The sequence below is a fragment of the Hylobates moloch genome, unplaced genomic scaffold, assembly GCF_009828535.3.
Source record: "Hylobates moloch isolate HMO894 unplaced genomic scaffold, HMol_V3 SCAFFOLD_16, whole genome shotgun sequence".
Classification (NCBI taxonomy): Eukaryota; Metazoa; Chordata; class Mammalia; order Primates; family Hylobatidae; genus Hylobates; species Hylobates moloch.
The window spans coordinates 38,639,235-38,666,070 of record NW_026652291.1 but is presented as its reverse complement, the minus strand read 5'-3'; the positions used below and the strand labels follow the sequence as shown (position 1 = coordinate 38,666,070).

Here is a 26,836-nt window from a genome sequence, read left to right as displayed (position 1 = left end):
GCATTAAAGAGTTAGGTATTTCCTGTAGTCTTTGCAGTCTGTGCTCATTTGTACTCGTCCTTCTTGGGAAGGCTTTCCAAATATTATGAAAGGACCTGGGTGTTATAAGCTTTAGCGGGCATCCCAAGCCCAGTAATGTTGAGATTCTTGCAGACTTGTAAAGATACCACCTTGATAATCTTATATAAGATCCTAAAGAATTCTCTGGATTATCAAGCAGGCTATTGTTGTCTTCCCTTCCTTTCTCCCAAACAAAAGGAGTCTTCTCTCATTCTGTCTCCCTCTCTCTCTCTCTCTTTCCCCGCTGCGCCTCTCCCCACTCTCTCTCCCTCTCTCCCTCTCTCCCCCTCCTCCTCCCCCCCCGCCCCCGAGCTACCTGGAGCTGATGGTGGTGTAGCACAAGCACCCTTGTGGCCGCCACTTCTAGGACTGCACTGGATCAGGCCTGAAGCCAGCACAACATTGGGCCTTGCTCAAGTCCTGCTGTAACCACTTTCTGGCTACCATCTATGCTCGCTCCCGCTCCCACTCCCTCTCCCGCTCCCTCTCCCTCTCCCTCCTTGAGCTACCTGGAGCTGGTGGTGGTGTAGCAAAAGCACCCTTGTGGCCACCACCTCTAGGACTGCACTGGATCAGACCTGAAACCAGCACAACACTGGGTCTTGCTCAAGTCCTGCTATAACCACTTTCTGGCTACCATCTATGCTCGCTCTCGCTCCCTCTCCCGCTGCCTCCTTGAGCTACCTGGAGCTGGTGGTGGTGTAGCACAAGCACCCTTGTGGCCACCACCTCTAGGACTGCACTGGATCAGGCCTGAAACCAGCACAACACTGGGTCTTGCTCAAGTCCTGCTATAACCACTTTCTGGCTACCATCTGTGTTCACTCAAAGTCCTGCAGCTCTACAATCAGCAAGTTACAAAGCCAGCAGGGCCTATTTTCTTCCCGTCAGAGCAGCAAGTTCCTCCAGGCCCTAGGTGAGTCCATAGGTGCCATCCAGGAGCCAGGGACTAAAGTAAAGTCCTTAGATGTCCACCTAGTGTTCTCTTGTAGTATGGCTGAGCTTGCCCTCTTGTAGTATGGCTGAGCTATGCCCACATGACATAGTCCTTTGCACTCTTCCCTTCACATTCCAAAAGCAGAGGAGCCTAACCCCATGGCCACCACCATCTCAGGCTTACAGGGAGTACTGCCATTCTACCTCAGATATTTCCTTAAGGCCCAAAGGCTCTTCTATCAGTCTGTGGTGAATGCTGCCTGGTCTTGAACTCACCCTTCAGGGGAGTGGTATACCCTCTGGCCCAGGGCATGTCCCAGAATGTCATCCAAGAGGCAGTTCCTGGAAATCCCAAGAGCCTACTTGATGCTCAACCCCCTGTGGGCAAGTTGGTACCCGAGGTGCAAGACAAAGTCCCTTTCACATTTCCTTCTGCTTTTCTGAAGCAGAAGGAGTTTTGCCCCTTAGCCACCACAGCTGGGAATGTGTAGAATCTCACTGAGGCCAGCAAGTCTCACCATCTCACCCAAGACCTTGATACCTGGGTATCACTGCTCATTATTCAATGCCCAAGGGCTCTTTAGTTTGCAGTTGATGAATCCTGCCAGGACTGGATCCTTCCCTACAAGGCTGCGGGTTCCCTTCTGGCCCGGGGTGTATCTAGAAATGTCCAGGAGCTAGGGCCTAGAAGGAGGACCTCATGACTCTGAGCAGTGCCTTATCCTGCTCTGGCTGAGCTGGTATCCCAGCTCCAAGACAAAGTCCTCCTCACACTTTGTCTCCTCTCCTCAAATGGAAGGAAGTGTCTCTTTTGGAGCCACAAGCTGTGCATCCTGGGGTTAGGGGAGGGGTGATATCAGTACTCCCATAGATGGTGTCTCAGTAGGTCGCTTCCCTCTCCACCCCCAGTCCACTGTCAGTGGACCCTGTTCAGCCCTAGGACTCACCTAATTGTTGCAGTCCTTGTGGCCTCAACTGCCTTTGAAGTTTATGTGCTGCCCCAGAGCACTTTAGTGCCAGGTGGTGAGGCTTACAGGAACTCAAGTTCTGATTGCTAGGATCAGCAATTCCCCTATGGCTAGGGATGGTCAGCTGAGTTTTATCCAGTTTTGCTTTCTGCTATAACAGGGGCAGCACCAAGTTCAGTGCCTCAAAATTGCCTGCTATCCTCCCCAGGGCACAGAAACACTCTCCGCACCACACCTCCACTGCCACGGGATAGGACAGGGGTCCTGTTGACTATTCAAAACTTTTTCTATGTCTTCAGTGCCTCTTTTAGCAATATGAAGTTAAAACCAGGTACTATGAGTGCTCACGTGAGTTTTGGGTTTTATGAAGGTACTTTTTTTGTGTAGATAGTTGTTAAATTGGTGTACTTGCAGGGGGTAGCGGAGGCAATGATTGGTGGAGCTTTTTGTTCCACCATCTCACTCCACCCCTCTCTTCAGTAATTGCCTTTTTATTCATATCTTTCTTGAATTGGAGGAAATTCTTAGACATTATTTTTGGTTGTTGCTTCTTCTCATTCTATCTTCTCTTTCTGGAATCCAATTATACTATACTTTTGAGTGTGTCCCACATGTTTTGTGGCTTTTTATATTTTTCCTCTTTCTTTTTTCTTGTTGTTTACTTTCTCTGCATCAGTTTGTGGAGGTTTTTTTATTGTTGCTGATCTGTCTTTGAGTTTAGTATTCCTCTGTTTTGTAGCGTTTTTCCCTTTTACCTATGTTTGCATTATTTAACCCTGATGAACTTTGTAATTTCCCTTCTATTATGTCCATTAAACTTTTTTAGATTCCAATGCTCTGGTGATATTCTGCACCATTTCATCCATTTTGTTAATTTTTTTTCTATTTTCTTGAACATATTAATCATAGTTTACTTGAAAGTTCTTGGCTGTAAACTTTCAATGCATCTCTTTTGGAGGTTTTTTGTTCTGTTTTTTCCTCTCAATTTTGGGTTCTACTTTCTGGAAAATCAAGTAATTTTTTAAATTTTTATGTTATATATAAAAGACTCGTATTGGCCATAGGTGACTTAATCATAAAACATTCCTCCTTCTACTGTAGGCAGAAAGTGTGAGAAATCAATTACTACAATCCCATCAGGAATTGAGCTGGATTACAGCTGGGCTACGAACATGGTGGGTTTTCCATTCCCTCAGTCATGAAAGACACTAGGAGGTTTAGCTCTAATATTCATAGGCTGCAGCCCAGCTCTCTTGTCTCCAGCCTAACCAATATAGCCTCAAAAACTAGCAAATACTTTGACGGAAAATAGGCATTGTACTTTGGTCAGACTTACTTCCCTAGCAAGTCTTTGTTTTTCAAGTACTATGAAGAATGCAAAAGATTTCATTTTGCCTTTCATAAGCTTTTTGTCTAGCTTTGCAGGTTTCTGTATACCACCAGAATCTACAATTGCTCCAAGGAGAAAAACATCCATGAGCTTGGATTTATTCAAATTTTTAAGTTTAAATGTTTTAAGAGGTTTCTGGCTAATTCTTCCTTAGCAGAGGTTGTCTGCCTAATAAAATTAATAGTCAGCCTATGTCCAAAATCAACAAATACACACAGTGGAGGTGGCTTGGTAGGAAAAGCTGGACATTATCAGTTTTACTCTGGAAAGTTTCCTCCTCTTTGGAATTCTATTTCACTTAATCATTATTATTTCTGCAATTATCTGATGTCTTTAAAAGCAGCGTTTTTGTAATTATGTGATGTTTTCCACTTGTTACAGTAAAAGTATTACCCTGCTGTGACATTTTGCATCCTACCCAGAAACAGAACTCCTGTATTATATTTTTTAACTGATTATTGGTAGGATTAAATAAAAAAGTTACTTCTGTTTAAATCTCTTTGATTCTGGTTTGTGTAGTGCTCTGTGTGTCAGGCACTGTTGTAATTGCTTTAAAATTACCAACTCATTTTAATTCTCTGTATTAATCTGTTTCATGCTGCTGATAAAGACATACCTCAGACTGGGCAATTTACAAAAGAAATAAGTTTATTGGACTTACAGTTCCACATGGCTGGGGAGGCCTCGCAATCATGGTGGAAGGCAAGGAGGAGCAAGTCACATCTTACGTGGATGGCGGCAGGCAAAGAGAGAGCTTATGCAGGGAAACTCCCCTTTCTAAAACCATCAGATCTCGTGAGACTTACTCACTATTGCTAGAATAACACGGAAAAAACCTGCCCCCATGATTCAGTTACTTCCCACCAGGTCCCTCCCACAACATGGAGGAATTCAAGATGAAATTTGGGTGGGGATACAATCAAACCATATCATTCCACCCCTGGCCCCTCCCAAATCTCATGCCCTCACATTTCATACTCAATCATGCCTTCCCAACAGTCCCCTGAAGTCTTAACATATTTCAGCATTAGCTCAAAAATCCACAGTCCAAAGTCTCATCCAAGACAAGGCAAGTCCCTTCTGCCTATGAGCCTGTAAAATCAGAAGCAACTTAGTTACTTCCTAGGCACAGTGTGGGTACAGCTATTGGGTAAATATACACATTCCAAATGGGGGAAATTGCCCAAAACAAAGGGACTACAGGCTCCATGCAAGTCTGAAATCCAGCAAGGCAGTCACATCTTTAAACTGCAGAATGAACTCCTTTGACTCTATGTCTCACAACCAGGCCGCACTGATGCAAGAGGTGGGTTCCCATGGTCTTGGCAGCTCCACTCCTGTGGCTTTGCAGGGTACAGCCTCCCTCCCAGCTGCTTTCATGAGCTGGCATTGAGTGTCTGTGGCTTTTTCAGGCACACAGTATCAGATTTCAGTGGATCTATCATTCTGGGGTCTGGAGGATGGTGACCCTCTTCTCACAGCTCCACTAGGCACTGCCCCAGTAGGGACCCTGTGGGGGCTCCAACCCCACATTTCTCTTCTGCACTGCCCTAGCAGAGGTTGTCCCTGAGGTCCCCACCCCTACAGCAAACTTCTGCCTGGGCATCCAGGCATTTTCATATGTCTGAAATCTAGATGGTGGTTCCCAAACCTCAATTCTTGATTTCTGTTCACTCGCAAGCTCAATACAATGTGGAAGCTGCCAAAGCTTGAGGCTTGCACCCTCTGAAGCCACAGCTTGAGCTCTGCATTGTCCCCTTTCAGCCACTGCTGGAGCGGCTAAGATGCAGGGCACCAAGTCCCTAGACTGCACATAGCACAAGGACCCTGGTCCCGGCCCATAAAACCACTTTTTCCTCTTAGTCCTCCATATCTGTGATGGGAGGGGCTGCTGCAAAGGTCTCTGACATTCCTTGGAGACATTTTCCCCATTTTCTTGGGGATTAACATTCGGCTCCTTGTTACTCATGCAAATTTCTGCAGCCAGCTTGAATTTCTCCTCAGAAAATGGCATTTTCTTTTCTATTGCATTGTCAGGCTGCAAATTTTCCAAACTTTTACGCTCTGCTTCCCTTATAAAACTGAATGCCTTTAACAGCACCCAAGTCACCCATTGAATGCTTTTTTGTTTAGAAATTTCTTCCATCAGCTATCCTAAATCATCTCTCTCAAGTTCAAAGTTATAGAAATCTCTAGGGCAGAGTCAAAATGCTGCCAGTCTCTTTGCAAAAACATAACAGGAGTCACCTTTGCTCCAGTTCCCAAGAAGTTCCTCATCTCCATCTGAGACTGCCTCATCCTGGAATTTATTGTCCATATTGCTATCAGCATTTTGGGCAAAGCCATTCCACAAGTCTTTAGGAAGTTCCAAACTTTTCCACATTTTCCTGTCTTCTTCTGAGCCCTCCAAACTGTTCCAGCCCCTACCTGTTCCAAAGTTGCTTTCACATTTTTGGGTATCTACAGCAGCGCCCCACTCTACTGGTACCAATTTACTGAATTAGTCTGTTTTCACCCTATTGATAAAGACATACCCAAGACTGGGCAATTTACAAAGAAATAAAAAAAGAGAGACGTTTATTGGACTTATAGTTTCACATGGCTGGGAGGCCTCACAATCATGGTGGAAGGCAAGGAAGAGCAAGTCACATCTTACGTAGATGGCAGCAGGCAAAGAGAGAGTTTGTGCAGGGAAGATTCCCTTTTTACATCAGATCTCATGAGACTTACTCACTATCACGAGAACAGCACAGGAAAATCCTGCCCCCATGATTCAATTACCTCCCACCAGGTCCCTCCCACAACATGGGGGAATTCAAGATGAGATTTGGGTGGGGACACAGCCAAACCATATCGTCCTCATAACAAACATATGCAGTAGGTATAATTATTGTCTCTATTTCATAAGTGAGAAAAATGAGACACAGACAGTTAAATGACTTGCTAAAGGTCACACAGCAACCAGTTGTGTAGCAGATTCAAACCTACAGTCTGGGTTCTTCTATAATAGAGTTAACAGTAGAATAAATACAAAGCATCATTCAGTAGATCATTCTGCATGAATGCTATAAACTCACTTAAGAATCATTTACATCAATATGTGTTGCTTTCCAATACTCCTTTTCTCTTAATTAGGATGTTGTTTCTAAACTTCCCAATTACTATACCTTCCCTTCTCCCAAAGGTAATCACTATCCTGATTTCTAGCAAATGAATTATCTTTACTTCTTTTGAGCTTTCTATCAACAGAAGCATTTTTGATGTCTTATGTTTTATTAAATATACAAGAATTGAGTTATCCATTCTTTTGTGGAAGGACATTTCAGTTGTTTCCAGTTTCAGGGTATTATCAATAATCCTGCAATGAGTAGTCTTATACATGTCTTTTAGTGCACATATGTATGCATTCTTAGATTTCCACCTAATGGACAGGATAGACATGACTTAGAACTACTGAGTTGTGGAGTAAGCAAATAAATTCCGCATACTAGAATCTGCACCTTTCTCAAATAGATGTACCAGTTTATATTCTCTTCAACATTTTATGAGAACTCTGTTTTGCTTCACATTCTTACTAACAGTATTGTCAGTCTTTTTCTATTTTAGTCATTTTGGAATGTAAATAGTGACAGCAAAATATGTTTTTAATTTTTTTCACCAATTACAGGTGTTATTAAACATCCTTTCATGTTTTTATTAGCCATTGGGATCTCTTCTTTTGTGAAGTGCCTGTTTAAGTCTTTTCTACTTTTTAAGAATTAGGTTACTTGTCTTTTTCTTATTTATTAGTAAGTATTTCTTATAAATTTTAGATATTAATCCTTTGATACATATATCATCCATTTATTCTCCTCCTCAGTTGTTTACCTTTTTACTCTCTTAAAAGTATCTTTGCTGAACAGAAATTCCTAATTTTATGTATTGTCTTGTCAATCTTTCAGTTATAGTAAATATTTGTTAAGTGAGTGATCTTGAAGGAGTTCAGTGTCAGCTGCAAGAGATAATCATTGTGAAACATAAATTCTATATCAAATTTATGTATAAAATATTTTAGGCTGGGCGCAGTGGCTCACGCCTGTAATCCCAGCACTTTGGGAGGCCAAGGCAGGAGGATCACGAGGTCAAGAGTTTTAGACCAGCCTGACCAACATGGTGAAACCCCGTCTCTAATAAAAATACAAAAATTAGCCATGCGTGGTGGCCTGCGCCTGTAATTGCAGCTTCTCAGGAGACTGAGGCAGGAGAATTGCTTGAAACCGGGAGGCAGGGGTTGCAGTGAGCCAAGATCGCACCACTGCACTCCAGTCTGGGCAACATAGTGAGACTTCGTCTCAAAAAATATGTATATATTTTAGATATGTATAAAATATTTTGGAACATAGAGGAAACAGTGACTAATTCCAACCAGAGAGTCAAGGAATTCTTCATGGAGAACATGATGGGAAGGACTTCTAAAGCAAAAGAAATATGAACAAATATACTAAATGTAAATAAGCATTGTGGTTTTCAGAAGTTCAAGTGTGGCTAAAGTCAAGGGATTATTAATTCTATTTGCAGGAAATAAGAAGGTAAGTTAGGTTAGAGTCGTATTTTAAAGGAGCTGTATGTTTTGGTCGAGGGCATAGTTTCTAAAGATTTTGAAGCAAAGGAAAGACATTTTCAGATTTGTTTCTGAGGATATACTGTTCTTATCAAAATGGATTGGTAAGAGACAGAGACAGACCACTTAGTGTGCTTTATAGCAATCTAGGTGAATGATGATAAACATAAGGCTTATGCCTGTGGCAACAGGAATGGAAAGTACTGGGGGTATATCACAGTGGTTAATAAAACAGGCGCTGCACCTTAATAGGATTGTGACCTTATGTGTATCTTAACCATTCTGAGTTTTCCTAAATAATAATCATCATAATAAAACCTACTATTGTCATTATGAATATTAAATGTTTGTAAAGTACTTAGCAAAGTACTTACGTAGTAATGGAAAACTATGTGATATGATTCAAACAGACTTCAGAAACAAGAAATAGAAAAAAGATTAATTCAGGGTTTTCACTTAGACAACTTCTTAAGAGTCCCAGTCCCTGAGTCAAGGAATTCAAAAGAAGCAGCATATTTTGGGGGAATAATGACTATTAGGAGTCTCTATGGCATACAAGTAACACCATACAACTGGAAATCTATTTGCTCCTCCAATTAAATAGTGTAGTCCTTATTTCTTATTTGTTCAGTGTTAATGATTTTCATCCCTTTTGTTTTCTCTTCTGGTACTATTCACTTAACTGAGAGTACGCTTTACTGTGTTATTCTCAGAGTAAGAGCATCCCAGAGGATTGGTGGAAGAAATGCAACACTTACAAGTATAAAATATCAAATAGCCAGGTTTTCTGTCTACTGTTTTTGATCACCTAGTCCCTTATTTTTTTAAAGCAGAACTTAGTATTACCATTGTATAATGTGGAGTAGGTAATTTTCCTCTCAAATCAGAACATTCTGATCTGGTAAGAAGAGTTCTTGGCTCTCTTTGAAAAGATAGATTAAATCTACCTGTCTTTTTGCTATTTTTTGCTGCCTATAGATAGATCAGTGTTCTATTGTTCCTCTTACTAATTATTATATAATATCTTTACACAGAAGTCTTGGCTAAAGTTCCATCAAATTATTATACTTCTTTAACCTTACTAAAATGAATTTCCTCCACTACTCTTTACATATAAATACATGTATTTATATAGACATATAAAGTCTATAGTAACATCTATAGTACCAGTATTTCTTTACTACTGGAAAACTAAACCATAGTGACTATTATTAAAAATTATTTGAAAACCAGACCTCTGTATTCTCCATAGGGCTAAATATTAGTGAACTAAATAATAAAACTGTTTCCAGATGTTTTTTGTTAAAGATTTTTTAAGTATTAATAGAAGTTAATTAATTACATAATATATATTATCCATGTCTAATTATTTGTCTAGCTATATTCATCATGGAAAAAAATGTTCAAAGGAAAAGTGACATTATGTGTGAAACTTTGTCAAAAATATGTCATTGATGTTTGAGACAAGGTAATAAAACTATCACAGAAATTCTTCTTTTTCTTACTAATATATAATATTAATATGAAGATGTATTCTCACATCAAATTTTGGTATATACAGAAGTCAGTAGTAATATGATTTGGCCAAGTACCTTTGCTTTCATAATAGTTTTATAATCTTTGTGTGTGTGTATGTGTACATACAAAGAGGCACTTAATTTTTTAGTTCCTGTTATGTACCCAAATTTATATCAGATGCTTTCTGTTCTCATTTCCTTTCATTCTCCTAATGGTGGTCCAAGTTTCAATAACTTGCCTATGAGCACAAAGCTAGTAAGTAGACTAAAACTGGAATGGGTACCCAAGTCTGTGTTGCTCCTAAACCTATTCCTTTTCTGTCACCTCTGCTTCTACTTCCCTGCCTTACTGTCAGAAAATTTATAAAGGTAAACAGTTTGTCAATGCGAAAAACTAAAAGTTTTTAAGGTATACAGAATGTTGTGCAGACTTAAAATCATTATAGTGAACTACATTTATTAATACAGATTGATTATTTATGACATATTGTCAAATTGAAAATGCAAATTAAAACATCCATGTGTGGAAACAATAAACCCTGGGGATTTCAGAAGCAGGGAGGAGCAGAGTGGGGACAAGGATTGAAAAACTACCTATTGGGTACTATGTTCACTACTTGGGCAATGAGATCATTAGAAGCCCAAACCTCAGCATCGTGCAATATACCCATGTAACAAACCTGAACATGCACTCCTGAATCTAAAAATAAAACGTAAAAAAAGAAAGGATTTGTCATTCTTGGAAGGACAGAAAAAAATTCATGTGTGTGTATTTTTTTATGCCTGAAAATATTTATGGATGTATGGTCAACAAAGGTTTAAAATTGGTTGTCTAATAAAACGTTCGTGATTTTTAAATTTCCTTATACTTTTTTGTGGATTGAATTATTTTTGGTCTTTTTAGTAAGCATGTATTTTAAGAATCATAAAAATCACTTAAGACTACTCTTACATTTGGCAAAAAAAAAAAAAAACAAAATATAAGAACAGATTAAAATATAGAAAATATATTTTTCACCAACTGTCATTTCTAGAACCTAGTTTACATTGTATAACAGCTGATACATTTAATTAAATCTCTTACACATAGTCATCCATTTTTTCCATATTGCATATTCTAGAGCAGTGAGTAAAATGGCTTGAAATGCCAAACTCATGGATTTGATACTACATTTTATTGACAAATAAAATAATAGGTGTTTAAGCTACTTTGAGAGTAAGCTTCATTCCAGTATAGTTGAATAGCTCCTATCAGAGCTCCTATCTGTATCACAAGTAACTATTATAAACTCTAAACCAAACAAAGAAACAATAACTATCTGAAAGCACTGGAGAGTGATCTATAAAGTAGACAGATTCTACCATTTGAAAGTAGGCACTGGTTGATTATCCCATTCTTACAACTTTTAACCTGAGAGCAGACCCCAGTCTGGCCTAACTGGCAGCTAAAACCTGCTGGCTTATTGGCTACAAGAATGGCTTGGGAAAACTATAGCTATATTAAAGTAAAAAGGGAAATCCTAGAAAGGAGAGAGCCAAAGAGGGGAGCCTGAAATTCTGTAAATAAACTCCCTATATTTCTGGCCGACCTCTGAGCCACGAATGAGCTGGGTGGACTACAAACAGCACAACTAGGGCTGAAGGGATTGGACTGAAATTTGAATTGCCATCCTCTGCATAGCAGAGTTTGCAGTTAGGCCTGCCGAAGTCACTGCTTAGTAAAATTTTAAAAAATCAATATTATAACAAAATCCAGTGTCTATTCAACATATCATTCAGTGTCCAGCATATAGTCTGAAATTATTTCACAAAGAAACAAGTAAACATGACCCACTCTTGAGAGAAAAGATAATCAATTGAGACTAACCCCAGGATGACCCACCTATTGTAATTAACAGACAAAAATTCTAAAGCAGCTTCTATAATCATAATCAAGCAGTAAAGGAACATATGCTTGTAATAAGTGAAGAGATAGGAAATCTTAGCAGAAAAAAATAGAAACTATTAAAAAGAACCAAATAGAAATTTAAGAAGTGAAAAAGAAAGTAGCTGAAAAGTGTTTCAGGGTATCTTCTTTAAGTATCTTCTTTAAATTTAGGACCCCACCTGAGCCAGTGAAATCATTTAGTAAACATATAGCATCATTAAATAAAACTAATCCAGCTCTATAAAGCAGGTTGAATTGGCTTCTACACCAACAAAATTTATTCCTACTTATTTGTGTTTGAGAAGTTTTTACATTGTTTATTGTTGGAACATATTAATGTATCCATGCATGTTGAAATTATATGTAGAATGAAAGGAAAATTAGAAAATATTCAAGATTTTGCTCTGGAAAATTATCTTTGACTACAAGACAGAAACTGCACTAAAGATAATTCAGTGTTTTAGCTTAGCATTTTTTATGGGTTATACAGTATCAATTTAATAGTAGATAGTAGAATAACTAGTTTAAGAGTTCTATAAACTACCCTCACTGACAGTCTGATTCCTTTATATAATTTTTTTTACTGAAGTCAAAGTTATAATATTAGGGAAAAGTACCATTTCTAATCAAATATTTATACCACGTTTAATTTTTTGTGTATGTTTTGCTAATAGTGCCTACTATAAACTCAAATTAATAACTTTTATAATTATTTTATAACTGAATTCAAACAAATGGCAACAAAAACACTAAAAGAATGGTTTGCAGGGGCAAGGGCAAGATGGCCGACTAGACACAGACAAGTGGAACAGCTCCCATGGAAATACTGAGACAACAGGCGTGCTTTTAACAGATCTTTACAGGGAAGGCATCAAGAGTGGACCAAGCGAAGACACAGAAGCTAGGCTAAAGGAAGAGAAAGCTGGGAACGCTGCATGGACTTTTGTGCACCAGGACTCATTTTTGAACCACAACAGCTCCAGGAGCAAGGGTGAGTTGAACTGGCAAGGAGCAACCTGCTCTCACCATGGGCCTCTGGAACCCCAGCAGGAGGGGACCCCTAAACCACCACAGACACATAAGGTGGCAGGGAGAGTTACTTAGGGAAGTCTTAAGGGCAGCAAGCCAGCTGATGTGGAGCCCAGAGGGTTTGGTGCAGAAGTAACTGTAGTGGAGCATGTCCAGGGACAGCCATCCCCCTAGACTTGACTTGCTCCCATAAGAGACTTTAGTCCTAGGGGAACTGTTGGACCCGATCTGTCCAGGGCAGTCTTGCGCAGCAGACAGGGCTGGTCTGACCTGAGCACCCCTTGGTCTGCTGGCCTATCCTGGGGCCCTAGCCTGGCCATGCCTGCTGGCAGGGCAGTCTTGAGGTCCCTGGGTACCCACGCCATAGCTTCAGCACTGATGGACCATGCCTAGCCAGTAGAGAGTTTCGATGAGGCATCCCTATGGCCACGCACCAGCCCGCATGCTCCCTCCCCAACCTGTGCAGCTTTCCCAGACCCGTGGCACTCCCCACATCACTTTGCTGATGCATGTCTGCACAGGTGGCTTTTGCTTTACTTGCCCAGACAGCACACAGGAATGCAGTCTTCCCTCCTCCCTTGCTGACCACCATTGCAGACACCCTTGGTAAGCACAGAGCTGGCAAGTCTCACTCCTGCCAGCACCCCGCCCTTGCACTAACATTGCACAGAGAACAGCAGATCATCCCACACCCTGAACAATCACTCTTATTTGAGGGGCACAGAGAAGGCACCCAGATCTGTGCTGGTCAGCACCCCACCCCCAAGCCAACACCACCTCCAGTGCAGCAGCACAGTCTCTAGCAAGGGCCCCCCATCCCCCACCAGCTGTGTTGCCTCCACCACTATGGTGAACACCTGCAGGGAGGCAGGCACCCGTGCATCTGTTAGCACTCTTCTGCGGATGCTGCACCTCAGAACCCCCAGTACAATGGACTCAACCTCAAAGAGGTCAAAACTGGGGCCCAATGCAAGTCCCCCAGAGTTAGAGCACACAGTCCAGGAGTTGGGAGCTGAGCATTGGCCTCCTAAAATGTTCCAAAAACAAGATTGGATTCTTCCAGTCAGCTGAATGCATCTTATACCATAATCAAACCCTCAAGGTTATCAAATAGGATAAAAGAAAAAAATCCAAAGGTCAGCAACCTCAAAGATTGAAGATAGATAAGCCCACAAAGATGAGAAAGAATCAGTGCAAGAATGCTGAAAACTCAAAAAGCTAGAGTGCCTTCTTTCTTCCAGATGACCACACCATCTCTCCAGCAAGGGGCCAGAACATGGCTCAGATGGCTGAAATGATAGAAATAGAATTCAGAATATGGGTAGAAATGAAGATCATTGAGCTACAGGAGTATGTTGAAACTCAGTGCAAAGAAGGTAAAAATCATGATAAAACATGGCAGGAGTTGACAGACAAAATAGCCAGTACTGAAAAGAACATAACCAACCTGATAGAGCTGAAAAACACACTGCAGGAAGTTCATAATGCAATCACAATTATTAATAGCAGAATAGAACAAGCTGAGGAAAGAATCTCAGAGCTTAAAGGCTGGCTTTCTGAAATAAGATAGGCAGACAAGAATAGAAAGGGAAAAAAGCATGAAAAGGAATGAACAAAACTTCCAAGAAATATGGGATTATGTAAAGAGATTGAATCTGCGACTGATTGGTGTCTCTGAAAGAGATGGGGATAATGGAACCAACTTGGAAAACATGTTTCAGGTATCATCCATGAGAATTTCCCCAACCTAGCTAGAGAGGCCAACATTCAAATTCAGGAAATGCAGAGAACTCCAATAAGATACTTCACATGAAGATCATCCCCAAGACAGGTAATCATCAGATTCTCCCAAGTAAAAATGAAAACATGTTAAAGGCAGCTAGAGTGAAAGGTCAGGTTACCTACAAAGGGAAGCCCATCCAACTAACAGCAGACATCTCAGTTGAAACCCTACAAGCTAGAAAAGACTGGGGCCCAATATTCAGTATTCTTAAATGGAATTCCAATCCAGAATTTCATATCTGCCCAAACTAAACTTTATAAGCAAAGGAGAAACAAGATCCTTTTCAGACAAGCAAATGCTAAGGAAATCTGTTACTACCAGACCTACCTTACAAGAGCTCCTGAAGGAAGCACTAAATGTGGAAAGGAAAGACCATTACCAGCCACTACAAAAACACATTGAAGTGCACAGATCAGTGACACTAGAAAGCAACCACATATGTCTGCAAAGTAACCAGCTAACATCATGATGACTGGATCAAATCCACACATAACAATACTGACCTTAAATGTAAATGGGCTAAATGCCCCAATTAAAAACACAGAGTTGCAAACTGGATAAAGAACCAAGACCGATTGATATGCTGTCTTCAGGAGACCCATCTCACATATACAGTGGCAAACATTGGTTCAGAAAAAAGGGATGGAAACTAATCTACCAAGCAAATGGAAAACAGAAAATGATAAGAGTTGCAGTTCTACTTTCTGACAAAACAAACTTTAAACCAACAAAGGTTAAAAAAGACAAAGAAGGGCATTAGGTAACAGTAAAAGGTTCAAATCAACAAGAAGATCTAAATATCCTAAATATATATGCACCAACACAGGAGCACCCACATTCATAAAGTAGGTTCTTAGGGACCTTCAAAGACAGTTAGACTCCCACACAATAATAGTGGAAGTCTTTAACACCCCACTGACAATATTAGACAGATCACTGAGAAAGAAAATTAACAAATATTCAGGTCCTGAACTCAGCCCTGAGTCAAATGGACCTGATAGATATCTACAGAACTCTCCACACAAAAACAACAGAATTTACATTCTTCTTATTGTCACATGGCATATGCCCTAAAATTGATCACATCATCAGAAGTAAAACACTCTTGAGGAAATACAAAAGAACTGAAATCATAACAAACAATCTCTAGGACCACAGTGCAATCAAATTAGAAATTAAGACTGAGAAATTTACTCACAACTGTACAGTTACATGGAAACTGAATAATCTGCTCCTTAATGACTGTTCGGTAAATAATGAAATTAAGGCAAAAATCAATAAGTTCTTTGAAACTAATGTGAACAAAGATATAACATACCAGAATCTCTGGGACACAGATAAGGCAGCGTTAAGAAGGAAATTTATAGCACTAAATGCCCACATCAAAAAGTTAGAAAAATCTCCAGTTAACAGTCTAACATCACAACTAAAAAGAACTAGAGAACCAAGAGCAAACAAATCCCAAAGCTAGCGGAAGACAAGAAATAACCAAAATCAAAGCTGAACTCAAAGAGATTGAGACAGAATACATGTCTTTTACAATGGATGAGTATAAGGCTCCAGATAGATACAGAGAATGATGACTTATGTAAACTTACTCTCTCTTAGCTCTATTACTGTCCCTGTTTTTCTCTTTGATGAGTTGTTTACTCTTTGGCAACAATAATTTTGCTAAAAATTTCTATAATGATGTTTTTTATTGTTAAATAATGTAAATGTAAAGAAAACATGATATATTTATAAATACATGTAGTATTTCCGAAACAGTTTTCTTAAAAAGGGTATACAATCTCTAATAACATCATAATATACTGATCTATTATGTTATATTAATTTGTTCATATCTCTGATGTCTGTAACATCAAGCACATTTGTCATGGTTTTTAAAATAATATATATGTGTGTTTGTGGATGTGTATACATATATATATTTATGACACATGCTAGGCATAGTCATTGCACGTACTAGGTATTTGCATGTTTTCTTAAACTGAAAATTAACTTATATAATCATATTCTTAAGACTTTGTGCCAATTTATTTAAATATAACACATCAAGCTGACCTTTAGAACTATTCTGAAGCTTTTTATAAAATATAAACTTATCACTAATGAAATATAAATTGGAAATAGAAAAAGAAGAGGATGCCAAAATGTTAACTGTGAAATTAGTTGTTTTTGTATTGTATTGTTACATTAAAAACCACCACAAAATTTGGTGGCTTTAACACATATAGTGATTTGTTATTTTTCACAAGTCTAAGCTTTCTGAGTGGGAATATCTTCTTCTCGTCTCATTATTTCATCCACATGACTCTAAGGTCACTCATGTAGCTGAAATAATGTCACCTCAGTTGGGTCTGGAGAATCTAAGCCTCACTCAGATGTGTGGGACCTTGGTGCTGGCTATTCCACTAGACCTTTCTCTCCAAATGGTCACCCATCATTCCATTGTCTAGCCCAGCCTTCCTGACATGATAGTAGAAGTTTACCAAAGAGTGAAGACAGAAGAATGGAAACCTTTTGAAACCTAGGCTTCAGAACTGCCATACCATGACTTATTGGCCCATTCCATTGATCAAATCAGGTCAGAAATCCAGCTCAGTTGCAAGGTTGTGGAAATAGACCCCACCTCCTGACAGGAGGATTTACAATGACTGTATGACCATATTTAATTTACCACAGTAGTATATGTGTAATTATTAAGTATAAAATTTATTTCTAAACTTACTGACCATGAGTACTAAGTATCAGAATGAAGAATGAATAAATGTTTATAATCCCTCTATTTTTTTAACTTTAAATTGAAGTTTAGGGGTACATGTGTAGAATGTGTAGGTTTGTTACATAGGTAAACGTGTCATGAGGGTTGGTTGTACAGATTATTTCATCACCAGGTTATTAAGCCTAGTACCCATTAGTTATATTTCCTGCTTCTCTCCCTCCTCTCACCCTCTACCCTTCAACATGCTCGAGTTTGTGTTGTTCCCCCATGTGTTCTCATCATTTAGCTTCCACTTCTAAGTCACAACAAGTGGTATTTGGCTTTCTGTTCCTGCATTAGTTTGCTAAGGATAATGGGATCCAGCTCCATCCATGTCCCTGCAAAGAACATGATCTCATTGTTTTTTGTGGCTGCATAGTATTGCATGGTGTATAGGTACCACATTTTCTTTATTCAGTCTGTCATTGATGGGCATTTGGGTTGTTTCCATGTCTTTGCTATTGTGAATAGTGCTGCAATGAACATACATGTGCGTGTGTCTTTATAATATAATGATTTATAATCATTTGGGTATATACTCAGTAATGAGATTTCTGGGTCGAATGGTATTTCTGTCTGTAGGTCTTTGAGGAATTGCGACACTGTCTTCCACAATGGTTGAACTAATTTAAACTCCCACCAACAAAGTGTCCCTTTTTCTCCACAACCTTGCCAGTATCTGTTATTATTTGACTTTTTAGTAATAGTCATTCTGACTTGCATGAGATGATATCTCATTGTTTTGATTTGCATTTTGCTAATCAGTGATGTTGAGCTTTTGTTCATATGCTTATAGGACACATGTATGTCTTCTTTTGAGAAGTGTCTGTTCATGTCCTTTCCCCACTTTTTAATGGGTTTTTTCCTTGTAAATTTATTTAAGTTCCTTGCAAATGCTGGATATTAGACCTTTGTCAGATTCATAGTTTGCAAAAAAATTGTCTCCCATTCTGTAGGTTGTCTGTTTACTTTTTTGATAGTTTCTTTTGCTATGCAGAAGCTCTTTAGTTTAATTGAATCCCATTTGTCAATTTTTGCTTTTGTTGCAATTGCTTTTAGTTTCTTTGTCATGAATTCTTTGCCCATGCCTATGTCCTAAATGGTATTGCCTAAGTTGTCTTCCAGGGTGTTAATAGTTTTGGGTTTTATATTTAAGTCTTTAATCCATCTTGAGTTAATTTTTGTATATGGTGTAAGGAAGGGGTCCAGTTTCAGTTTTCCGCGTATGGCTAGCCAGTTCTCCCAGCACCTTTTATTGAATAGGTTGTTGCTTCTTTTTGTCACATATGTCAAAGGTCAGAGAGTTGTAAGTGTGTGGTCTTATTTCTGGATTCTCTGTTCTGTCCCCATTGCTTGTTTTTGTCAGGTTTGTCAAAGATCAGACAGTTGTAGGTGTGCAGTCTTATTTTAAGGTTCTCTATTCTGTTCCATTGGTCCATGTGTCTTTTTGTACCAATACCATGCTGTTTTGGTTACTGTAGCCCTATAGTATAGTTCAAAGTCAGGTAGCAGGATGCCTCCAGCTTTATTTTTTTGTTTTTGTTTTTTGTTTTTGTTTTTTTGCTTAGGACCATGTTGGCTATTGAAATCCCTTTATTTTTTAATGATACATACAAATTACAAAGAATTCAAACAAGGCAAAAATGTAAAAAGGCAGTAAAAAAATAAAATGTACTTCAAGGCTAACTACCCAAGAGTAATCAATATTTAACATTGTTTATAAAACATTCCAACATCTTTCTATGCGTATTATGTAGCTAGAAGAATGTATGGATGTTTAAATGAGTGAAAGACATAGCTATATAAACATTAGGATAATTTTCTGAAGCTAATATACTGTAGCATTTATTTACACTTAAACAGAAGAAAAGGGAACTGAGTAAAAGAGCCTATTGACTTTGAAATAACTATTTTTTATTACAAGAGATATTATATGCTGAAATCCCTCTAAATTTTAAAAAAATAGGAAAATCATTAATAGGTTACAGTCATATGTTAACTATGTGTTAAACCTTAGACAGGATTGGTTGAATCCTTGCTATGAAAGATAAGGATGTTTGCACTATTACATTTCTTCCCACCTACTCTCTCCTTACCTTCAAATTTCTGTTTATTATATGATTTTCAGAAAAAAACTGATAAAACAATATCCAATCCTCAAACTAGTGCTTATTTCAAACTTGTTGCAGAGATGTAGGAAGAAAAACAAAAAGTCAGCCCAGACTGTATCAGATCTGGAACTTGTACAGAAAAAAAAATAGGGGAAGCAAGAAACCAGAGACAACATATAGTCTTTGTTGGAATACTCTGCTCTTCTGAAATTTTATTAATGTCCAGTGCTAGAATCTTTCTTCCTAGATAAGGGTTTAGCTCATGATTATGTGGGGAGTGTCATCAAGTTTAAGATTAGTTTTCCAATTCAGTGTGCATTCGTTTCTAGAATCTTCATCTTGAATGCCATCAGCCCTCCATTGCATGTTTCTTATAGAAGCTGCTTACAATAAGAAAAAGATATGGAGTCTCTTTTAGTTTGCATCTCTGTAGATTTAGAGGTATTCATGAGAATTTTTAAGATTTCGAGAATTCACCATTATGACCTCTTTGGAGTCCAGAGTAGCATTAGGAGCCTCAAAATGGTGAACTCTGTGTCTCAAAGATCTTTTGTTTCTGTCCTTAACCATCTAACCTTTGAGACTTATGAAGCTATGTCGATTGCTTATTTGGTTGTTGCTTATGGAGGTTTTTCTTCTAGTTTTTACTCTTTTATGTTGATTTTATGAGATATTAGGAGGGGAATTTTTGTGATACACCTTCATTCTACTAAAGATGAATGGAATGCAATACTAGAAATGCAAGGCAATAATTTTTTAAAGAAATATCCTCCACATAAGGAAAAGTTAATCACTAAAATAAACAATGTCCTCAGCCTCACTTTTGCAACAGATGCAGAGGGACTTTTCATAAGTTGCTTTCATGAAAAAATCTTCAATGACCTCTTATTTGGTAGAGGCAGCTGAATATTAAAGTTTTCTCAGAATAAAGTGGATCTAACAGGTGCAGAAACAAATATGGCAAGATAAATTGCTTTCTAACTAAGCTAAGATAAATTACTAAGTTAAATAAGATAAATTTAATAAGTTGGTACAGTAAATAGCTAAGACAAACTGCTTTTTTAACATGATAGAATAAAAAGACTCAGTATCTAATGTGGCACATAGTTCAGTTTAATATGTATCCATATATCACCTTGAGGTATCTTTCTTAAAATGCAGCTTCTGATTCAGTAGATCTTGGATGGAACTTCAAATTATGTATTTCTAATTCCGTGACACTGCTGGTGCCAGTTCTCAGATCATACTTCTAGTAACAAGATTCTAGACAACTATAGACTAAGAGCTCCTCTACTTGACTGAATCCTTGAGACCAGAGACACTGCCTTATTTATCTTTGCATTGCTGTTCTCTAAGGAAGTACCTGAATAAAAGTTTGCCCTGAAATATTTTCTTGTTAATTGAATTAATGAATCAGATGCATGACAACTAGGAGCCTGGAAAACTGGTATTCTATACTGGTGTGTGAGGAAGAATTATTTTGTTTTGAAAAACAAGTGACTGAATGATAGGATTTCTATTTTGTCTTAAAATCTAAAAGCCTTACTAAAATTTTTGCTCACATGAAGTCTGCCATATATCACATTAGCTATTTTGGCCAACAAAATATTACCTCCCAAATGCTTGAATAGGTTCTTAATTGCTCTCAAGATAACAAATGTTATTCAAGTGAAAGAAATCTATACATTAAGTGTTACCAGTTATCCATCCTGGAAATAGAAAAACTTTAGTAATATTACTGTAGTAAAACTGATTTTTGTTTGTTTGTTTGAGACGGAGTCTTGCTGTGTCACCCAGGCTAGAGTGCAGTAGCACATTCTTGGCTCACTGCAACCTCCGCCTCCCTGGTTCAAGCGATTCTCCTGCCTCAGCCTCCCGAGTAGCTGGGATTAGAGGCACCCACCACCGTGCCCGGCTAATTTTTGTATTTTTAGTACAGACGGCGTTTCACCATCTTGGCCTGGGTGGCCTCGAACTCCTGACCTCGTGATCCACCCACCTCGGCCTCCCAAAATGCTGGGATTACAGGCGTGAGCCACTGCGTCCGGCCAACTGATTTTAAACTGTATGAAATCTTTTTGGGCCTACCCAACTATCTGTGAAATTTACCCTTGAGTAATTGAACAGATTGTCTCCTTAGACTAGTAGTTTTCAGTTGCTGGCTACATTTTAGAATTACCTGGGAAGCTTTTAAAAATCCCAGTGCCCAGGCTATACCAAAGAGGTGAGACCCAAGTATTTTTTAAAGCTCCGCAGATAATTCCGTTGTGCACCCAAGGTTGAGAACCATTACTTGACTATTAGCTCTTTGAAATCTGAGTCAGTGTTCCTCTTATTTTTAACTTTTAACACTTAATACATGGTAGGTACTTCATAAATGTTTACTTAGTCGACAGATGAATTATGTTATAAGGAAGTATTGCCTGAGGCAAAACAGGAGCATTCTTCAGTATAAAGGGACCATTTTTACTATCTTTATTAGCATCTTAAAATTTGAAAAGTTTGAATACCCTCTTAATGTTAATACTGAAAGTTGGTATTTGATATAGATAAACATTTTGGTGTTGAGATATTTTGCTGATGCAACTTGGATTTCATATCACTTTTTATCAAGATTTGATATAAATGGATTGTGATCAGAGGTGAGAAAACTGTGGCACAGGTATTTCACTACCATAATGGAAGTACTTAAAGGAATGTTACAAAGAGATCTAAGGTGTTCTAGGATACATCAGTCGGAAAACAAAGATGGCTAATCTACACATTGCTGAGTTGTGGTATCAACCGTGGTTTTCTTTTTTGTTTATTGTTTTCTTCAGACAGAGTCTCACTCTGTCACCCAGGCTGGAGCGCAGTGGCATGATCTCAGCTCACTGCAACCTCCGCCTCCCAGGTTCAAGTGATTCTCTTGCCTCAATTTCCTGAGTAGCTGGGACTACAGGCGCACTCCACCATGCCTGGCCAATTTTTGTATTTTTAGTAGAGATGGGGTTTTGCCATGTTGGCCAGGCTGTTCTCGAGCTCCTGACCTTACGTGATCCACCCGCCTCGGCCTCCCAAAGTGCTTGGTGAGCCTCTGCGCCCGGCTGGTTTTTTTATATACCGGAAAGAATAGAGAGCTATTTATAAGAGTGAGTATTTAAGCTTTTCTGCTTTTTAAAATGAAGCACAGACAATTGAAGTTTTAACTTCAGTTTATGAAACCACTTTATAAGCACCTTTATTATAATAATCATTGATTTTTAAGGGGCTTTCCTCAGAACAAAATTATAACTATATCAGGGATCAAAGTTCTTTAGATGGGCTCTCAGTTATCTACAATTTATGTTTTTAAAAATAGTTTGTTGCCATTAATTAATCATTGCACAGAAAAGTTCCCTTCATTTGGAACTCTGAGCTCTGCATTTCTGTGATACCAGAATAAAACACAAATCTGCAAAGAAAGGGAAAAAATCATTTTTTAGGTCTTGGATTTATTCTAAATAATCATCCTACATTTTGTGTCACTGATGAGTTTGAGAATTGCGGGGACTGTATTGTACATCTCGGTATCAGCCTGCTATTTGTATTACACAACAGTTATCGGCAATTAAATGATGAAATTATATTTTTAAATTTTGACTCTGAATTGTAAAAACGTAATGAAACAATATAATACCAATGCAAGTATATGATTATAATTTAATGAGCACTTAATTGCCCTTTTTAGCAAATAGCTAAAATGTAGGATGGGTTGATAGAATTAGCAAGAATAGGAAAAGTCAGCAGATGGAGATCCTAGTTTCACTTTGTTACAAACTAGGTGTGTAACTTTGTAAATTATTTAAGCACATTGTACTTCAGTTGTCTCTTTAGAAAATAAAGAGGCAAATCTGCTACAGACCCTTCTAGCTCCAAAATTTTATGACATGTAGTTCTAATCTCTATAACTGTCATAGTAGTGCATTTTGAATGGCTGAAAAGAACTTCAGATAAGCCATTACTTATAAAATCTTTATTTATGGTTTTTCTTATATTTTATTTACTTTCAAGAATTTGATACTTGCATCCTCATTTTCTATAATTAATAAGTACTCAAAATTTCAGTGCCTTTTGATCAAGAGTGAAACTGTTCCATGAATTGTGCTTAGAAATTTTCTTACTGACTGTTGAAAAGAATCTGTGTTTCCTCGTTGAATACAAAGTGTTCCAGGACGGGGATGTTTTGAGCAATTAGGCATGTTTTTCTGCACATGACTATACTATTGTTTTCTTTCAGGAAACCCTGATAGATTGGTGTGATGAAAAGGAACTTAATTTGATACTAACAACTGGAGGAACAGGATTTGCACCACGAGATGTCACTCCAGAGGTGAGATAGTACATGCCTTTTCATATTCAAGGATTAAACTAATCATGGTTTTTTTAATCCTTTTTACTATATTTATATTATTTTTATAACTTTGCTAGGCATAACAAATGACTTGTAGTTCTAATAATGTGAAAATTTTGCTGTGGATAAATGTTTCCTGACTTTTTTTCTTTGGGCTTAAACTAGAAATGATACAATGTGAGGAAGATTAAACTGGTCCAAAGGTAATCTGTCATTTTCTTGGTGTCAGCCTAATTTCAGGCACATTTCCAAAGGAAGTGATAGCAGAATTCTGGTGATTAGCATGGCATCTGGTCTGATGTGCTTTGTCAATACAATTCTTTTCTTGAGGTACCCTTTTCATTTGTCTAAAATTACAGTAAGATGACTGCAATAGAATATACTGATTTTACAGTACTTTGGTTGAAAAGGGATATATTTTCCACAATTCTAAATGTGAACAGCATTTAAATGCAGAATTTAATGAGCCCAAAAGTAGGATTAATATCTAGGTTTAAGACCACAGGAATCATCTTCAACTATTTTATATACAGGAAGAAAAATTAGGGAAAGAATGAAGAATAAGCACTATTAACTAATATGGGGGGGGGTATTTTTTCTTTAAGGAAGCCATAAACCACAGTTGTCACCTCAGAGCCATACATAAAATTACATCACCACTTGTGACATTGTTTCCTTTACCTCCCCAACCCCCCAAAAGTGTTTCTTGGATCAGTTTCAACTTAATATTTACTATGTCTTTCTATTTCAAATCAGTGCACTATTTTATCTACTACCTTATTAACATTCCACAAGGTACTTTTGCTCTGCATCTATTAAATAATTACTGGCCTTCTTATAATAGTACAATGGTTTTCAAACTTTAGCCTGCATCAGAATCAACCAGAGGACTTATACTAAAACACAAATTGCTTGATCCCCCACCCCTAGAGTTTCTGATTCAGTAAAGCTGCAATGGGTCTTGAGAATCTGTATTTCTAACAAGGCCCCAGGTGATGCAGATGTTGTTGTTGGACCATAGACCATACTTTCAAACTTTGAGAACTGCTGCTCTACTATATGAAAATGCAATTTTAAAAAGTATTTTTTTTCTGTTCCTCTATATAAAAACCGTGGTACATAAACTTTTGATATTATTATAATTAGGGTTTTAAATAAAATAGTTTTGGCTTTTAAAGCGATCAAAATCGAGTCGTATTAAGAGGTTAACTTCAACTGCATGAAGTCATCCTTACACAATTTATTTAGCTTCTGGCTTCTATAGTTAGTGGTTCTTTGGCAAAGTTTTACATTTCTTTAATGCTGTGACTAACTGAAAAAGTACAATTGGGAAGGAAGCCATCTCCTGCAGAGGTGTGCTTGTGTTTTGTTTCTTTGTAAAAACACTGACTACTTATGTTAAGATATGGATTTTTGGAGTTTGGGTGCTGTCTTAAGTGTTTTAGTAAATCACTTTGGGTTTACGTATGCCTATTTGTTGTGTGATGGTTTGATATTTTCATATTTTTTCATAACAGAAAAATAGAAAAAATGTCACCAGAAAATTAATTCATAACCAAATAACGGTATTATTTTTAATTCCTTGGATAATTCATTGTGGGGAAATAATTTACATCACAAAATGTTTTGTATCCTACGGGGCTTCCAGTTAATACAAAATGCTGGGCTGAAAATTCAATTCTGATGCTTTGTGGGTTTTTTTACTCGACGAACCAGTTCTTCAACTCTCCAGATATCAAATGTCCTTCTTTTTATTTCAATTAAATTCTGACACTACCTACCAGGAATTAGTACTAGACTCTGCAGATTTAAGGGCTCCATCCACAAGACTGCCTTCACGTCACATGCCAGTGGCAAGTACCAGATCCCCAGGCTACTCAAAATTCTGTCCTACTTGACTACAAAGTCAGTTGGTTCCCAAAACTCCCCCCATTTTCAGATTCACTAGTTTGCTAGAATAGGTCCAAAAACTCCTGGAAACACTTTACTTATGCTTACCAGTTTACTATAAAGGATACAATTTAGGAATAGCCAAATGCAGGAGATGCACAGAGCAAGGTATAGGGGCAAGGAGGTTCCATCCCCTCTCAGTATTTAGCGCCCCTCCAGCACCTTGATGTGTTCATCACTCTGGAAGCTCTCTGAATCCCATTGTTCCAAGATATTTTATGGAGCTCAGTCTCCAACCCCGCCCCTCAGTGGGTGAAACTGAAAATTCCAATGCTCATAATAACTTAGCCTTTCCAATGACCAGACCAGCCCCATCCTGAGGCTATCTAGGCACCCACCCTAAGTCATCTTATTAGCATAAACTTAGGTGTGATCTGAAAAGGTTTGGGCCTGGCATGGTGGCTCCTACCTGTAATCCCAGCACTTTGAGGGGCCCAGGCGGGTGGATCAGTTGAGGCCAGGAGTTCAAGACAAGCCTGGCCAACAAAGTGAGACCATGTCTTTACTAAAAATACAAAGAATTAGCTGGGCATGGTGACACACGCCTGTAATCCCAGCTACTCGGGTAGCTGAGGCATGAGAATCACTTGAACCTGAGAGTAGAGGTTTCGGCAAGCAGAGGTCGCAACATTGCACTCCAGCCTGGGTGACAGAGGGAGACCCTGTCTCAAAAAAAAAAAAAAAAGGCGGGGTGAGGGGGTACAGAGGGTTTGTTAGGAATAACAAAAGGCACTCTCTACTCCTATCACTCAGGAAATTCCCAAGGGTTTTATGAGTTCTATAATAAGTCAGGAACCAAGAACAAAGACCAAATGTATTTTTGTCTTACACCTCAATAGACTAGTCATTTAACCACTCTGTGCCTTAGTTTTCTATAAAGCAAGGGAAATAAAAGCACCTATTTACCAAGGTGGCTGTGACCGTTCAATGAGAACTATTCCTGGTATTTTATGTAAGAGTTAATTTATAAGAGTTAATTTTTTTTATTTGTTGCTATGTAACTTATGTAACTACCAAAGGGACACATTTGATAGTTTTTCTTTTTTACATGTAATACCAAATAGACAACTATAGCCTTTTACTTGATTTAAAGTATGTCCATGAAGTCTTTAGAATCTTGTCAAATTATTTCTTAATTTTGATAGGGTAAGCTTCATATTTGATCTCTTCCATCGCTATATTATATAAATCAGAAATCTTGAATTTCTGCTATTCTAGTATCTAGGTTTTTTTTTCTTTTCTTTTTTGGCACTACTGGTTGACAAGTGTCTGTTTCCATGGCATTGTATATTTCATTATTCAGAAATTGAGCAGTATTTTATTCTTAAAGTTTTTCAGTTATTTGAAAACTATTGAGGTGCTCTTATATTCATATATACCTATAGCAGCTACATAGTTAAAATTATATTAGAGGTTTCTTAAATGGATT

At 38.1% G+C, this 26,836-nt stretch overlaps 1 protein-coding gene across 16 annotated transcripts in view; it reads left to right on the top strand.

The window, feature by feature from the left end:
* Positions 1-26,836, top strand: part of GPHN (gephyrin) — a 667,615-nt gene that overhangs the window by 279,575 nt on the left and 361,204 nt on the right. For 15 of the 16 annotated variants that reach the window (XM_032179254.3, XM_032179251.2, XM_032753695.2 and 12 more), the window contains exon 4: positions 23,344-23,436. In XM_032179254.3, coding sequence (XP_032035145.1) covers positions 23,344-23,436 — 93 coding nt within the window. Of the gene's footprint in view, positions 1-12,292; positions 12,390-23,343; positions 23,437-26,836 lie in introns of those variants that run through there. The other variant, XM_032179255.2, reaches the window with a different exon arrangement.